The sequence below is a fragment of the Pelecanus crispus genome, chromosome 3 (assembly GCF_030463565.1).
Source record: "Pelecanus crispus isolate bPelCri1 chromosome 3, bPelCri1.pri, whole genome shotgun sequence".
NCBI classification, from domain to species: domain Eukaryota; kingdom Metazoa; phylum Chordata; class Aves; order Pelecaniformes; family Pelecanidae; genus Pelecanus; species Pelecanus crispus.
In genome coordinates, this window is record NC_134645.1 from 121,464,545 (window position 1) to 121,482,883 (window position 18,339).

Here is an 18,339-nt window from a genome sequence, read left to right on the forward strand (position 1 = left end):
CAGTATAATTACTCATTCCATATCAACAGGTACATCTGTATTTAAAATAAAAATGTGCAGTCCTATGTGCTATTTTAAAGAAATCAGTTATATCACTTTGGAATTTTATATGGTGCTCACAAACACAGTGAGACAAGATAATTGCTCAGGGGAATTGAATGTAAATACTATCATTTGTAACGTAAAATGGAGTTACGAATACTAATGCACGAGCAAAGCCTGCACAGCTGACAGCTTACAAGACACATCTGGCCTCCAGGACAATTTTCCACTATCGTATAAAATTATACATCTCATCTGACAACTGGCCTTAGTGTAAATGGGACTGATGTCATCTGCTCCCAATTGCCAAGAAGTTGAAAAGTCTTGCATTAGATTTACAACTTGTTTATTCTTACCAATTACGGAGGCCAAGGCATACTTCTGGCCCTGTAAATCCTTATCTAATACCCACGTCTAAGCAGAGGACATGCAAGTAAGCAAAGTAGAGTGCTGGATATAAAATTCCGTGACTTACAGAAAAACTATACACACACAGCCCTTTGAGGAAGAAAGTGTAGCATACCTAGGTTGTCCCACACTAACTTTAATTGAACTACAGCGAGTCAGTATTAGTGGGGACACATCACAAAATATCAACCACAGACCAAGCCAGCAGTCTTGGAGAGTTTATAGTCCCATTTTTAGCCCTTGATGAAGCTGTGTCCCATGTTCACCTGTGCTGTTTATATTATATTCTAACATTACTGTCTAGACGTATCTGAAGTCTCACTCGTGTGCAGTGAACACAACTGAATTTCTGCCCACCCATTTTCCTTGCAATTTTTTGTATGTATTATGTGGAGGGTAGAAGCAAGCACATATGTCGTTATAATATGTCCTTGACATACCAGCTACTGATACAATATTTTGTGTAATTATATTGCAAAGCTCTACAAAATATGTCGGATTTTTCAATTCTAAAAAAAAAAAAAGAATAATCATCATAGTTTTGACTCCAAATTTATTTAAGTATAGTTTCTAAAGCATTTGGATGATTACAAATGCCAAGTGTACAAAACAAGTGGATTCCTTTAACAATTACATTTTTAAATTGTTAGCTTGTGTGTTTTAGCCTGCAAGCCCAATTGACTCAAGTAGTCCCAGTAAAGTCCGTGGTATGACAACAGGAATGACTGACTAATATAAGTAAATCTTGCAGGATAAAAACCTTAAATTGGAGGATGTCTTTCATCCTTCTGAGTGTTAAACAACATTATTAATACTTGAAATTACTATTAAACTTTTTATCTGTATTAACAAGGACTTGTAGGTTTTAAAATCAAACGGTTCTTTTTCCAACTATGTGACTTGGGGATAGTATCCTGTTTAATTATGTTTCTTCCATTTATGCCTGCTTTATCTTTTGTTTCCTTGTTTCTGTTAAACACTTTATTTCATAACACACATCCTTTAACTTGTATACAAAAAAATTCCAACATCAGTGTGCTGATCGTACTTTGTTTTATTAAAATAAGTTACAAGACCCCAGATTACTTTCCCATTTAATGGACAGATGACATAGGCACATTTTTTACTCTGCTTTTCCATTTCATGTTTTTATATAATGTGATATACCGTATCCATTCATTTTTTTCTCTATTTACTTTTATATAAGAGAATAAAAATGAGGTTACTGCAGAAAAGCAGTACCTGCTGTACTACTTGTAGTACAAACTGAAGCACAGCAGACATAGGTGGCTTTATGGTTGTAAGGTGACTGTACGTGAAGATCCTCAGGGTCACTGTTATTTTGAAGACTGTTGTCTTCCTGAAGTCTTCTTGACATTTGTCAATAATAACAAACCAACTGCTGTTTTGTAAGCTGTGCAACAAAATAAAGCTGGCTGAACACAATAAAAAGGATTGCTTCTGAAAGATTATTTTAAAATTAAGTAGAACGGTAGCTCAGACAACCTGCTGTCTGCCTTGATACGCCTGCAGCTTCTCAGACACTTCATCTAGTGGTCAGTTGTTAAGGGCAATATAATAGATGGCTATAAGGTTGGTTTATTTATAATCTTTCTCATTGCTGCATTTTCAACAAACAGTCTGATTTCTAAATGAGGTCAATACATTCTTGAACCAGAGATTTCAAAACATTTTAGAGATCTGTCAAGGTCTGGCCACTTCTTAAATGATCTCAACAACCCTGATTTCTTAGAAGGGGTTGGACCAAGTGGCATTCAGGGCTCAGGAGCAGCAAGTGATTGTCTCTGCTGCTTTTTCCAGGTTGTCTTGAAAGGATGCTAGGGATACAAATTGCCCACCAAAGAATGACTTTGAAAGAAAGCGTCAGTTCTTTCTGATAAAGTACTCCCCTAAATCAATTACTATTTGAACAAGAGCAGCTTTTACAGAAAAAAGCATGTAGTATCAGAAATTTCCAGTGATGAAAATCTTGGTAAGTTGTCACAGTGATTAACCACTCTCACTTCTAAAAATTGTGCCTTATGTTGAATCACAGCTTGCCCAACTTTAATGTCTAGTTATTAGTTCCTGCCATGCCATCTGAGGGCATTTATTTTCCAGCATTCATGTTTGCTGTGGTACCACAGAGTTCACCACTTTCTCTTTTTTTTTTTTTCCCTGTCCCACATGTTTGTGAAATGTGTAATCCAGGGGCTGACCACATTTCTCTTCACTGCCGCAGGCGCCGCGCTGCAGCAAATGAAGCCGGCAAATTCCAGCACAGCGTGGCTGGCACCCACCAGCCTGCACCACGTCCCATGGACCTGAGGCTTGCCCAGTGCCTCCAGCTTCGGCACCCTGCCTCGCAGCTATCCTATTCACGAACATCCCAGCATCTGGATATTAACAGGCTAGCACATTTTCACGGAAAAGAGAAGGTGCGTGAAAATTGCCTGGGACAGTGCCTGCCTGTGGAGGTGGGAATACCGCAGCTCATGGGACTACTGTCACACTGCCTGTGAAGTTGTCCTGAAAATTTTGGGACATAATAGGAGGGCTCAAAACAGAGCATTTGCTGTAACAGTAAAAGTCATCTGAAAGAATTATGAACAGAGCAATGCTTGATGTTCAACATAGCGTATATAATCTAGGGGATGTGGGCACATGCATTTTTTCTCTATCTTGATACTAAAGCCCTTCAGTGAAATGTGAAAGCATAATATTTGCAACAACCAAGATTTTGCTCCATAATATTTCTAAAATCACCACGAAAACAATTCCTATTTTGAGGGATGTTCCTTCCCTGGCTTGTATCAAAACAGCTCCCTCTAAAATACCAGTAAAGAGCTGAATGCAGAAGATCATGTAAGAAAAAGGATATATTTTCTGGACAGAGCTTCAAGGCGTGAGGTGACTGAGTCCTGCAGGGCAGCTATGGCTTCACACTTACAGGATTCTTCAGTTGTTGTAAGGCTGCTTGTTACAGCTCCTAAGAGAGAAAACAGCATTTAGAATATTTATGACAATTATCAAACATTTAAATTCCAGGAAAATGCTTGATTCTGCAACGGGGGTTGAACTCATGCTGTTGAGAATACAGCACGCGCTGCAACCAGGGCATTCGGGAGGGAGGGAGGGACAGGGTGGGCAGGGGCCAGCGTGTAGCCAGAGACACGACTGTCATAGTCCAGAAACAGGCCAGGCCAGAGAGGGCTTGACTCTGACTGAGGAGGAGTTCCTAGCCTGCCTACCTGGATCCTCTGCACACTTTAAATTAGACCATTATTGAGTAAAAAATAAAAAGAGGCCTGGTGCAGGGACCAACCAGCCTTCCCCATCAACTCTAATAGCTAGACTAGAGTGAATCTTCCCTTCACCTGTTCTCTCTCCCTCTCATCCAGAATATCCCCCACCTCAAAATGTAAGGCACCCCGGGAAGTAGAATGAGTATATTCAAGGGACACAGACTGAGAAGGACCTGCAGTCCAGGTCTCCATCTTGTACATAGTACTTTGACCATCAGACTATCCACACAGAGGAAGGCCACTGGCATCACTGTAAACAGAATCTATAAACTTAGCTGTATTTAAGGCAATGACTAACTTGGGCTTCTCTTCAGAAGAGTCACTGAATCACAAAATGGTTTGGCTTGGAAGGGACCTTTTAAGATCATCTACTCTAACCACCCTGCCATAGGCAGAGACATCTTTCACTAGACCAGGTTGCTCAAAGGCCCATCCGACCTGACCTTGAACACTTCCAGGGATGGGGCACCCACAACTTCTCTGGGCAACCTGTTCCAGTGCCTCACCACCCTCATAGAAAAGGATCTCTTCCTTTTATCTAAACAGATCTCTCTATAAAAATCAAGGTTGCTGCCCTGTCAAAGCTGGATTGTAATGGCATTTGGGGTACCCATCACTCCCAAACACAGCACTTCTGAGAATGCATTAAAGTCCAAAATTATGCCTCCAGGGAGTTTTGCAAGCCAAGCAGGAAGGCACCGAGTGATTTTAGGCACATAAAGAGTTGGTCAGTGTCAGAAATTGGTCAGTTTGCATCAGTTTCTGAGATGTGGGTGGAATTTAGGTACCTAAGTCTTAGCTTGGGAAGGAATTAGAAGAGCTGAATTTACCACTTGGTAAATAATACAAAAATGAAAGCCGGAACACATGGATTAATTTTACATACTAAGCGATAGAGGTTCAGCTAAACCATCAATGCGTATCACCTCACAAGTACTCTTGGTGTGTAACATCGGCACTACACATGCATAGGCAGTATCATTTTTGATTCATCAAGAGGTGTGAACGCGGGTCCATTCCAATGTCACGTGAATATGGATGGAGGGAACAACAACGTTCAAATGGGCCAAAATGAATTTAAAAATCTGGTAGAAAGGCACAGCAATATTAATGGAGGAGTCGGTTAGTATAACAGAAAAGTAATCAGTCTCTTAGGAAAGAGAAAACAAGCATTGCCATACTCTGCAGTGCTTCCATTGAATCTGTTCCTAGGCCTTGTCCTCAGTCTTCCAGACTTACCAGGGACCAGCCTCAGCTGTCCTCAAGAATTCCTGTTTCTCCATAATCCACCACAAAAACAGGGATGATCACAAAGGGCTGAGAGAGGTGATAATTTCATTGTTGAATAATAACATGTCAGGCATCAGCTGATGGCTGTGAGTTCTTAGCTGCATGAAAGGCAACTTAACGTCACCTACTCCATAAAGAAAATAGGAGTTAAGGCAAGCTGCACCACTTGCTGCAGGCTAAGAGCAAACATATCAACAGCTACTGAAGCACCACTACTGTCTACATTACTGTCTACGTCTGAGACCAGAATAATAAGCTTCCAAAGGCAGAGCCTCCTTAAAAGAGGGTCTACAATTATGAAATACCCTTTCAACAAATTATCAAGAAGGATTACTTGTATATAATACCTGTCACTTTATACGTGTATTTTTATGTTGCTTGCAAAGGCAATGACAGCAGATTATGCAATTATTTTTTCTGTAAATATATAAATGTATAGCTGATCAATGCCAAACAAATTATTTGAGCATTATAACAGTAAAACAATAGAAATATTATACCTGGATACAATTTCTCTTTTTTTCTGAATTGTTTTGGTTTCTCTTTTTGCTTACCAATCATGCCACGGATATTTCAATTTCGCAAGGAAACTGATGGCTGCTTGAATTACAGAAAAATGACTGAAATATATCCATTTCAAAAGATTGTTCATTCAATGTTTCACTGAAAAAATCTATGAACAGATTCATTTCTAGCAGTGTGGAAGTTCATTTGTCTTAGAGCCAATGTTGAAACTGGTGTCTTCTTGATTCCACTGAGCCTGTATTTGTTCAGCTCCCTTCTTTGGAACATTCCACCAGCTTTGGTTGATGTACAAAGAAGAGCTGTTCAAGATTCAGCTGGAGGAAGGCCAGTTCAAAATATCACACCAACGTACTTGGTTTCCCGAACTGCCAGTTACATTTTCATGTTTGCATTTAAATTCTCCAGCGACAGATACAGATCCTCCTTGGATTATGTCTGTTCTAACAAAATTACTTTTCCAACCAGCTTTGGCAACTGCCCAAGTGTACCCTGAAGTCTTCTACAGTCCTTCTGTGAAATTTAGAGTGTTCCAGTATTTCATATTCATCCCATTGCCACTGGGATGCCCAACAGGTCATAAAAAACATGCTAGATGTTTTTTTACACTGCATTTATGTTTAAGTCCAGACCTACAAAAAATTACTATTTTTGCACATGGTGTTTGGCTATATCCACCTATTTTATAACTTTGCTCTTACATAGGGTCCTTAGCCACTTGATGTAATGGCAAATGATTCCTGCTGTGAACCAGAGATCAGATTAGATACTTCTTGAGGTCCTTTCTAACCCAACTTTACTTATGATTCTACATCAAATGGTGCAGAGGTTCTGCCAACAGTTGATGCCATTATTGCCCATGTGAAAGGAAAGCAGTTGGTGAGTTCATGCTTGCCCCACTCAGCTTGGAGGAGTGGACAAGAACACATGGTTTAGCACTGCAGTAGTTCTTCTGACACCAGTTCTGTTCCCTGCTGGCCCCCCACCATCCTCCAAATGCTGGTACGCAGTTGAGTCCCATGCCCCAGAGACAGATGCCCCAGAACCCTGCCTTGCCAATCCCCCCAGTTATTCCCATTTCATAAGGAAATGCAGATTATAATAGATTTTTTTTTTTAATACGGTATAGTCCTTAAATGTGTGGTGATAGGTAAGAGTCAACTGTAGTTTTAAATACAGTAATTGCCATAACTAAACGAGAAGGATCAAACCAACTCAAAATATTATTGGAAACAGGCAGAAAAGAATGAAAAGGGATTATACTTTCAGGGAGTGAGTGAATTGACAGAATGTTTCTCAAATAGATTAAAAGGATTTAACACATTAAAGAGAGGTACTTCAATAAATATATTCAGGGAAAAAAGCCATTAAATTATTACTTGAGCATGTTTTCTCATCTGGATTCAAGGTAAAGCCTTCATAGCAGTCACAGCTATACGATCCACCATTGCTGACACAGACCTGCTCACAGTCATGGGTTCCTGGTGCACACACATCAGTTCCTACAGAATGCATTTTGGAGAAACAGTCATCCAAAAACAAAATAACATTTTTTAATGCTTCCCAATGGCAATGCTTTTTCACGCTGGGAGCCTGTCCTATGTGAATCTTACCAGGAACTACTGAGATGTGTACCTGATCCTGCCTTGGGGCAGCGAGGTGAACTAACTGCCTTGCTGGGGTCTCCCTCGTTGCCCTGCTGGGCTCTCCCTCAGTCCTTACTTTGTACAGTCTATGCTCCGTCTGACTGCAGTTGCCTAACCCTACCAGGTGTGAAGTGCCAGATCACCTCCAAAGGCACGCTACGAAAAGTTTCCAGCACACAGTAACTTTACAGTAAGGAGACCGGGAAGGAAAGAAACATTTTTTAAAAAATTGCATTTTTACTCTAACACAAAGATAGCTGAGAAGCTAAAGAAACAAACAGCAACGTGAAATTCAGCCCGGAGGGAAGGACACCACCTCAAACTGCCTCCTGCATGGTGGTACGCGGTTTCCACAGTACTGCAGGGTGTGTGACTGTGTGACTAATCCCAGCTCTTCTCTCTTCAATTATTTCTCAGTTCTGGGTTTGCTGAATATTGCATAATTGCAGTTTGTTAAATACAGTGAAGGCCTTAGTTATTAGGTGATAAAGAAAGACCAAATGGTAAACAGTTACTAGCATTGGTGCATATAAAGTGCTTTGTATCTCTGAATGTTGCTTGAAGTGGAAATGGCAGAGTGACATAGAACTGTCTTATAACACTTGAATGCATGTGAAAGTTTCTCAAAGAGATCCAAAACCTGCTAATGAGAGCTATTTCAATACGTGTACTTAGCTGGGGAGGGTATGGGGGGGATAGGGAACAGCAACCTGCTCTTACTTGAGCAAGTCTTCTTGTCTGGATTCAGGGTGTAGCCTTGGTAGCAGTCACAGGTATAGAACAGATCATCTCTCACGCAGACCTGCTCACAGTCATGCCTTCCAGGTGCACACATGTCAACAGCTAAGGAAGGCGTTTGAGAAGAGAAAAATATTAATCAATACCCAAACTTCAGCCTTTTTAGGTGGTGTTAGTAATTCCCATTTGCAAACATATCTTCATTTGGATTCAAACCAGGATGTTTTTATTGCATGTCAGCACGCTATTAGCCATAGTAGGGTATACAGAGTGTGTTTTTATCTGGCTATCAACAAAATTAATACAATTTTCGGAATACTGGCCACCTCTTCTGCAGTTGTAACAGACTGCAAAAGGAAGTGAACTAGCAGTGACCCAGTTACAAAATAATTACCCAAAGGAATTTCAGAGAACAAGTATCTGGATTTTAAGATACTATTTGGCATTATTTCAGCTCTAATTGAGTTGGATAAGACTGTTTTATGGAATGAAAAGATCATAAACAGAAGGGTAGACATGGCTCCTAAAAAAAGAGACGTGGCACCCGCTGCCCGTTACAAAGTGGGTACTTTATGTGCGACACTGATGTTTTCTGCCAAATTTAACACGTCAACTCTGAAAGGGCAAGCTGAGAAGGAGTTCCTGTATTTGGATATCTTTGCAGTAAGGAGGTCCAGTAAGGCACAAGCAAAGAAAGAAAGAAAGAAAGAAAGAAGGAGGGAAGGAAGGAAGGAGGAAAGGAAGGAAGGAGGGAAGGAGGGAAGGAGCGAGCCCCTCCTGGACCTAGACTATTTTTATTGTATCACAAAGACCTGGATGGTTGAGAAATCATTAGCAGCATACTGCAAAATGAGATTCAAAAGGAAAAAAAAGCAAGCATATTGGGGAAATAATCTGAAATTTGACTATGCAGGGGGAGAATCAGTGCTGTGAAAGGAGGTTCAGGATTGGACTCCCAGAAGGGATGCCTAACTGAATTCACATTCCCTCACAGATGTTTATTGCATCTATATAATGCCAGGTGAGAGTTAATCTTAGGAACTGTATTTACAATATCAGCTCCTGAACTAGGCAGGAAGAAATATTGAAGCCCTCTGGCTTCGCCTCTTCAAGATGCGACACATATGACTTAATTGGAGAGATCTGCCTAGGAACCTCCTGGAATTGGAAGCCTAGGTGCAGTGCTTTGTCATACAAAGTGTAGTAAGGAAAGGGATTATGATGGAAGTGGAAAAAAGGATGTTGCGTGAATAAATCATCAATGAGACGTGCAAAGAAATGAAGAGTGAAGTTCAAATCCTAATCAGGTGAAAATAATATAGAATACATATTAATTTGTAGGTGCTATATTCTTATACGTACATCCTGAAGTACCACCTACATCTGTGCTCCTGTTCTCCACAAGAGCCCAGCACTGGGAAAGAACATTTCCCTCCATCCTCTAGAGCTCTAAGGCTGGAGTATTTTTTAAGGTCCAAACACATCCACCAGAAAGAGTGATCGCACTCATGATGCACAGGTCTCAAATTATTACTGCAAACATGTAGAAAAAAAGTTGCACTGTGTTTTCAGGAATTGTACAGAAACTCTTCGATAATTTGTCAGAAGAATAACATAAATTAACCTGATTTTTTAAAGTTACTTGGTTTTAGCTGAACACAATATTTCCTTGATCAGGTCTTACCTGAGCAAGTCTTCTTATCTGGATTCAGAGTGTATCCTTCAAAGCAGTCACAGCTGTAGGTTCCATCATTACTCAGACAGACTTGTGCACAATCATGCCTTCCAGCTGCGCACATGTCCATGGCTGTGGTGAACCATGTTTTAGAGACAAAAGCTGTTAAACCCTCCCAGACAGTCAAGCGTTTTAAAAGCTTCAACATTTATAAGTATAATTTAATTAGGATTCAAATTAGGATTCAACCAGTGCCCTACTGCATTATTATATTATGTTGCAGACAACTGAATTCAGTTAGTAATTGTTTAATGCAGGAGGTAGATATCTGGACTGCAAGACATTACTATACCACGTCTCACGCAATCTGATTTTCATCAGCAATTCTAACAGCCCTGAATAACCCCAGTAAGGATGAGGCTAAAACACCATCCTGAGATGAGCAACAACCTGCCACGTGTCAAGGCAGAAGTTGTTGCAATATTAGCAGTAACTATGGCGAATCCAAATTTAACTTCATACTTTCATGCATGAGCTGAAGGCAGGCACAAAAGCCAGGCATGATATGTAGAAATGCTATTACATGGCAAAGAGATATAAAGCCTAGTGAGAAAAGCAAGCAAACAAACAAAAAAGCAGGAGCACTAGAACATTATGTTCTCTCTTCAGAAATAAGAAGAGTGAAAACTTCAGTGAGAAGAATGCTTATGTGCTCTCAAAAGGAAGGATGCCCCCACCAGTCATAAAATAGCTACCCTAAGGCTGGTGCTGCTCAAAACTTCCGGATTTAAAGAAACAGCTCCAGAGAAGTATTTGGGAAAAAAGAGTTTTTATAATAGGCTAAAAAAAAGAGTTCTGACAGGAGAGATGGAGAGGACAGGGGAAAATCATCAGGTTTTAAGTTCTCTATGCACTAGTGGTACTCGCTCTCCAATGGAGACACAGTGCTGGTGGACATCTCTGGAATAGGTTCATCCTCTCCCAGGGACTAAGTGATGTTTATGAAGTAATGTGAAGACCATAAAATGGTAGATAAGTGCCAAATTGCATTTTTGTAATCAACACATTTAAAGAAAAATGCAGTTTTACTGTTACTGGAACCAAGGGGAAAGTGTACAGGTGAATTATCATTTTAAGAGTTGATGTCTGCAAGCAATTTTTCAATTGGAAATAATGAAGGTAACACACAGAAAACACATCCATGTCTCCATGAGTTTTATATATTATAGTAGCCTTTAATTCTTACCTGAACAAGTCTTCTTATCTGGATTCAGGGTGTAGCCTTCATAGCATTCACAGACATAGGATCCATTGTTACTCACACAGATCTGATCACACTCATGCCTTCCAGGTGCACACATGTCCACAGCTGCAAGACACACATTGCAGAAACAATTTGTTCTTAATAAAAAGTAGGTTTGGGGAGTGCATATTCACATTTTCAAATATATTTCTATTTGGAATCAGCTCAGAAATGGCAGTAGTAATTGAAGGAATTAGAGGAAGTCATAAGAGGAAATATCTATACAGTTTCTACATCTGAAGACTTTGTTTTGGCATCTGGCCCTAATGAATGGTTCTGTGGGCATAATAAAAAGGATGGTGATGGAATCAAACTACTTCTCGCTATTACTTGCAGTAGACTTATTTATTCATTATTTATTATTAGATTTATTATTATTGAAGGAGATACAGATGTTCACTGTTTCAACAGAAGTACTCGAGTAGCTTCTCAAATCCAATTATGGTATTAAAAAGTGATTTTTTGTTTCCAGTTGAACACATTTACCGAAGAGGTAATACCTGAGCAGGTTCTCTTATCTGGATTGAGAGTGTAGCCTTCATAGCAATCACAAAGGTAGGATCCGCCGTTACTCACACAGACCTGCTCGCAGTCATGGGTCCCAAGCGCACATACATTCGCAGCTACAAAGAGCATTTACAGAAAAGGCATTTCAGTCATCCCAGAGGAGAGAAACAGTCATTAATAATTTATGCTCACAAAAGTACGTCTTGAACTGTTTGCTGGATTAGTAGTAGTAAGTGTCAGTGCTGTGTCACTGTCACAGAAGTTACAGCCATCTTTTGCATCACTCTGTAGCCAGAAGAAAGAGGTCATAAACAACACTGGAACAACTACGCTGAAATAACTCACCACCTGATGTGGCAGAAAGATAAGATTAATCTGAAAAGGGTACAACAGGGAGACAGAGATTTTAAGCATTTAGTAACGTTACACTGGAAATGAGAACTCAGCAATGAAAAGGACCTTCTGGCTTATTGTATCCAGTCCCTTTCTATTACAGAGAACCGGTTTAAATAATCCCAAAATATCAGTCACTGTCTGACAGCATACTAAATTCTCACTGGCATAAAACCTGATTTATGAATTCCTGCTGCACTGTAAAAAACTCCCATGTAAACTGAAACGCGACAGAAAGCACAATAAATAAAATAAAGTAAAAACCAAAACAAAATAAACTCAACTAAACTGCAGTAGAAAGAGCATCAAGACCAGGAGGAAAAGAAAAATGACTCAGAGGCACGAGGATAACACACTGTCTTCTCAGGGATGAAGAAAGTGTCTGCGTAATGATGGTCCAGATGTATCAGCCAGCAAAGAAACCCACCAGTGTAAGATGGGTATGTGAGGGCTGCAGCTGCCTTGTTCCGTCAGGTTTAAAAAGTCAAGACCAAAAGAGGATATGGGGGAAAGTTTCTACAGTGAGGTAGCTTTACAGGCATGTGAACGTCCTAATTGAAGGACAGTGCAGAAATAATGTCCAAACCTCAAACAACTGAGAAGCTGAAACTGCAAAATGAGATTCAATTTTCGGGGACCAGCTAATTCCCCAGCAGACAGCACGGCTATCTCATCAGACTGAGAAAACAGAAAACAGTGATAGGAAAAGCAGCGTGATGGATGGCAGCTGATCCGAGTGTGTTGTGGTGACAGGGCAGACAAAATGACTGTTGTAATGCTGGGCTCTCTCTGCAAGGCACTGTGTGTGCTGACAGTCTTTTCCTTCACAGATGGTCTAGCTAAGTAACTAATTAACTTCTGACCAGTTTTTCTCAAGTGTATTTAGCTGTGGATCTACTGCTTCTTTGGTCTCCTCCAGATGCCTCTGTTTCTCTCCACAGACTGTAAAGGAACCCTAGATACTCACTTAAACTTAGATGATTTTTAGATTACTAAATTTAGATGAGATGAAAAAGGGAAGGGGATAGGAAAAAAAAAAGGTGGAGGAAAAAAGTGGGAAGGGGACAAAAAGGGGAAAGGAAGGAAAGAAAGAAGGAGGAAACAAAAGCGAAAAGGAGAAAAATAGGAAGACAAGTCTGTTATTAGCTGAGATTTTAATTAGATGAGTAGTTATGATGTGGATATTGACTACTGATAAAATCAAACTCCAAAGCAACAGTGGTGAGATAAGAAATGAGAAGCAAGAGTGCTTGAATCCTCTCATGTATTTCTGAATGCAAGGCAACATTGCCCATTTTCTAAAACGTGGAAAATTTAGATGTCCCCTAATAAGGCTGATAGAAAATGTGTCTTGTATTTCCATCGGCAAAAACAAATTTCAAACCAAGACAGCATCTTTTCATTCTGCTACACCCTTGGGAGTAAGAGAATTAATCTCCATGACTCTGTGGGTGATATTTTCAACCATAACTGAGAAGCTCAGACTCAAACAGTCAGATTTTTGTGGTAGGAAAGTCAAGCTTCCACTGACTTGGACACCAGTTCAAGGCTAAGATTTTCCATCTCCAGGATGGTCTTATGTTGAATGATGCTCTCAATGCATCAAGAACTTGATCTCAGCCAACTATTTTGCCCCTGAACATAAGTTTTCCTGTTTTCAGTTCACCCTACAAACAAATTTATTTGGCTTGGCCAAAGCAAAGAAAATCCTCATTGTCACTGGTGAGTCTAGATTTCTGACCAAAAAGCAGCCTGGAGCTGGAAAAGACCCAGTTTACCCACACTGTCTTACAAGACCCTCTTAGACTCATTTGGTTTGTAGGAACCTTTTGAAAAACTATTCCCTTTACCCCATTTTTGTCCATGAACCCCACAGATTCTTCCTAATTGCATGCAGACAACTCAGAGTTACATTGGAAGGGTGTATGTGAGAGCTCTCTCTGGTTTATCCTCCAGCTTAGCAGGGGCGTAATTCCTATGCTTCAGCACAATAAACAGTACGTTTACTCTTAAGAACAACAGATTTTTCTTTGGTGCTATGAAAGGACTTGCTTTGGCGAGAACATAGGTGGAAAATTAGTGCTATGTTCACAGCACACATACCTGTCCAGCTAGGTGGGCACTTGTACCCACTTCCAGCTACCAGAGAGAGATGTGGTCACATCAGCCACACAACACGATGCCAAGCCAAACCTCAAGGCCTTTCCTATGTTAACTATTGGGCAAAGTGTCCTGTCTACAGATGGTCCTACACATTTATTTCCTACCTAGAAAAAGAGGTCTGTTCACTCAAAGCATATTGAAAAGGCATGGTGGTAATTTTTAATAAGGCTCTGAAATAACAAAGTAACACATTGCCAACCAAGTTCCCAAGGCAATGGCTGTTATTTTAATTCTCTTACAATGTTCTTTACACCTGATTTTACCCATTACTTACCAGAGACTTATTTTACAAGTAATTTCCTTAGAAATTTACTAGAAAAATCTACTTCTTACAAGTTTTTTAATTGTCAAAAAGTCGTCGTTTGATTTTTGTGGGTAGGGCTGTGGCATAGCTAGCTATAGGCAGTTCTAAATACTCCAGATACATGACCTTTCTTTTTCTGCAAATGCCAATAACAACCCACGCTGGCCTAGCATTGTTAGTGGAGTTCTAGCCCAAACCAAATACACATCCAGCATTTTTCCAAGACCCGCCCTCAAAGAGCAAAGCTAATTCGACCCATCCAACAGGAGGTGCAGATACAGCTCCCTGTCTTAATCAAGTTGCAGAGAAAGGTGTGAATCTGGCACACGCAAAAAGCCCAGCAATGCCTGCAGAGTGAAAGCCCATCCTGAGATGACCTGCCGTGGTGTTGGGGCACTTCATCCTGCACCAAACTTCTCAAGCTAGCATGGCGTTTCACCCGACACACTGATTTTCCTACTCTGAATCTCTAAGGAGCCCTTCAGAACCACACTTCCACCCTCCTTGCTTCCCAGCCAGGTGGGAAAAGAAACGAGCAGACTGCACAGCTCCGGTGTGCGCTCTCAGTAAGTCAGTAAATACACATAGCTGAATCCTGGCCAGATTGTCATGCTTTCTCTTGCACTAAATCAGACCAACTGCTCAAGGAGGTCCACTGAAATCAGGCCTGTTACTTGCATGGTAGGGTCACTATTCAAAATGAAAGGTCATTACTTGGCCTCCAGTGAATAAAAGGGTTGACTTGTTTGCCCAACAGATAGCAAAGGAAGTGTTTAAATGTGATACACAACACTTCTCAAAAAGAAAAACTTCTTTCTTAGGGAGTGGAACCACAGTAGGAGCCAAAAGGATCCAAATTACACCACCCTCTTGGACTGAGCACCTTACCACAGAAAGTCTCTCTGAATTTGGATGTCAGCTTTTCGATCACACCATAGGTCTCCACATAAAAGACGTGTTCATCCAGCGGTTCGCTGGCCATTAGCCTCAGCGACTGCATGTCTGCCCGGTCTACCCCAACTGCATAGATCTCAATGCCAGCTGTCCGGGCGCTTGCTGCCACGTCTTGAACCTGGTCTTGCGGTCGTCCATCTGTCACAACAATGACCACCTTGGGGATATTGAAGGTTGCTGGCCGGGTGCCCATTTCCTCAGTGAAGACTTCATCCATGGCAGTTTGGATGGCAAGGCCGGTCATTGTGCCAGTAGACAGGGGCTCAATGTGAGAGATAGCCTCCTTCATAGATGCTTTATCAAAGTAGGTCTGGAGGGGAAACTCCACCTTGACAGTGCTAGCATAGTTCATGACCGCCACATGGGTTGTTCTTTCACCAACGTCCAGAGTATCAATCATTTTTGACAAAAAGATTTTCACTTTCTCAAACTCTTCAGGTCGGACACTACGGGAACTGTCTATGATGAAGACGAGGTCTAGGGGCCGGTTCTTGCAGGCAGCATCTGTCAAGAAGGAAGGAAAACACTTCAGTCATCTCCTACACAGGACCGGAGCTCTCACCCTAGGGCAGTGAGAGCTGTCATGGCAAACTGCTCCTACCAGATAAATGCTGGCACTCGATTCTCTAGGAAGAGGCTTAAAATTATAGTGAGCAACACATCATTTTATATATCTGTAATATATATATAAAAATAAAAAAGATCTGTGCATATATATTAAATATATATATATTTATGTTATATAAATTCTTAAATGCTCATTTTGACAAGTAATAAATAATTGAACTTTTCTAAGCATTAAAAGATGGGTCCACATTTGAGCCCACAAAATGTCTAACTATCCTTGAAACAAAGGGTTGTAGTTTGCATGTAAAAGCCAACACAGAAATGTAGCAATGATATATAAGTGTACTTACTTTTTATTTTTATAAAAATAAAGCCTGAATTCCATTTTTGTAAGCTACAGAAATAAAGTGGTAAAACAACTGGCTCGATTAGATCGTGAACAGATCCTAACAATATTTTTTATGATAGTTATAATATAGATTGCTGATTAGGAATTATTTCTTGTTTGTAATTCACAATCCAAAGTACACAACAAGAAGAAAGAAAGGCCAACAGGAAAAAGATGCAAACGATGCTGTGATAAAGGCTTCTTTAGAAGTTGTTACTGTTTAAAGGCTTCTAGAGCAGAGAAGAAAAAACTTATTTATGAAGTAATTTTACATATAAAATGAACATTTAAACAAATATTTCTAGCTTCTAAAATTCCTCGCTGACATATACAACTAGACTGAAAGAGAAAAGCCATAGCTCAGATCAGAGACAAGCATCACTTCCAGGAAGACAAAAAAGAATCAAGACAGCAACAGCAAGCAACCGAAGCTGTACCCTCCCTGTCCTGACATCCTCGCCCGACATTGACGATACCATCAAGGTATGGATTTGTACTGCTGGGTTATGAAAACCAGACAACCCAAAAGCACAGTATTTGTACAAAACAGACATTCCTGCTCAACAGTGCATTAAATAGCAAAATGTGAGGTGTTTGGTTTGAATATATTCCCTGAAGAGCTGTTTTGGGAATGTGACACACCTTTCCCAGCTACTATCAGGTTGACTTTTATTATCCCATTCCAGTTAAAAAATATAAAAATTCTTCACAAGTCTCTTAAAAGTAGAGGTGAAAACAGCACTTTTTTTTTTTCAATGCATTAAAAATCTTCTTGTCTTGTGCAAGTGAAAAGGGAGGGAAAAAAATCGAATTGCACAGATACATCTTACTTCCATCAGGAAAGAGTAGTAGAGTTGACTTTGCCTTTGGACAGAGAAACGGACTGGATGAATTTAGGATCCCGTCCAGGTATAGTATATATAATTCTACATGCATCGCATAACTCAGTTTTCGCAGAAGGATTTAGAAGAATGGCTTTGTGCCCTTTGGAAAGCTGAGAAAACAGGGAGAACCGTTTGTGCATGCATGCGTAGCTTAAGACAGGAAAGAAGAAGACACACAATGTTTGTCCTACAAAAAAAGACCAAACCCCAGATTTGCAGGCAGAATTGTCTTTTTTAGATTAGGGGGGGAAAAAAAAAATGTATTTTCAGCAGCCCGATCCTTCTGTGAGTTTGAAAAAGATGTTTTGAGAAATGAACACAGGTAGGGAGCAGTTATTTAGGTTTCAGAGGTTAGCAAAGTCAGCTTTGCATAAAAAACAAAACCAAACCAAAACTCCTGGTACTTCTGCCTACAAGCGCCTGGTGCGCGGACGGCGGCAGCTGCAGCCAGGTGTCCCCGGGCGCCCCTGCAGCCGCTTGTAACGCCACGGTGCAGGGCAGCGTCCCCGGGTCCCCGGGGCCGCGGCGGCAGCGGCGCCCGCAGCGGGCGGCAGCGGCGAGCGCGGAGCGCAGCGGGCGGGCGGGCGGACCCTGCGGCGGCGCGCGGGGTACGGTACCTGCCGCGGCGGGGCTGCGGCGCAGGCGGGGCGGGGAGCCCCGCGCCGCGGGCAGCGGCGGCAGCAGCGGCAGCAGCGGCAGCAGCAGCAGCAGGAGGAGCAGCGGCGGGAGCGGGAGCAGCGGCAGCCGCAGCAGCAGCGCCGGGCGGCAGCCGAGGGAGCCGAGCGCCCGCCGCATGGTGCCGCCGCCCGCCCCGCGCCCCGCCGCGCCGCCCCGCATTTAAGGCCGCCGCGGGGGGCGGGCCAGGCCCGCGGCGGCACCGGCGCCCCCCGCCGCCTCCTCCCCGGGCTGGCCAGGAAGGTGCCAGCCCTCGCTCCCCCGCCCCGGCGGGACGCTGAGCCTGGGCGAGAGGGAGGGGCTGCCGGGCTCGGAGCCAAACTTTGGGAACTGGCGGCGCGGCAAGGGCTGGGTTTAAACCTGGGCGGGGGGAGTTAAAATACAACCAGTTGGTCTCTTCTCCCAAGTAGCTAGCGATAGGACGAGAGGAAATGGGCTCAAGCTGCGCCAGGGGAGGTTTAGGCTGGAAATTAGGAAAAATTTCTCTACGGAAAGGGTGGTCAAGTATTGGAACAGGCTGCCCAGAGAGGTGGTGGAGTCACCATCCCTGGAAGTGTTCAAAAAACGGGTAGATA

At 41.8% G+C, this 18,339-nt stretch overlaps 1 protein-coding gene across 1 annotated transcript; it reads right to left on the reverse strand.

The window, feature by feature from the left end:
* Positions 1-1,531: 1,531 nt before the first annotated feature.
* MATN3 (matrilin 3) lies at positions 1,532-17,884 on the reverse strand. The gene is made up of 9 exons (XM_075707741.1): positions 17,828-17,884; positions 17,707-17,797; positions 15,185-15,754; positions 11,430-11,552; positions 10,873-10,995; positions 9,636-9,758; positions 7,934-8,056; positions 3,332-3,439; positions 1,532-2,003 (listed from the first exon to the last, which is right to left on the reverse strand). The coding sequence occupies exons 1-9, from the start codon at positions 17,882-17,884 to the stop codon at positions 1,948-1,950; spliced, it is 1,374 nt and encodes a 457-aa protein (XP_075563856.1). The 3' UTR covers positions 1,532-1,947.
* Positions 17,885-18,339: the final 455 nt, after the last annotated feature.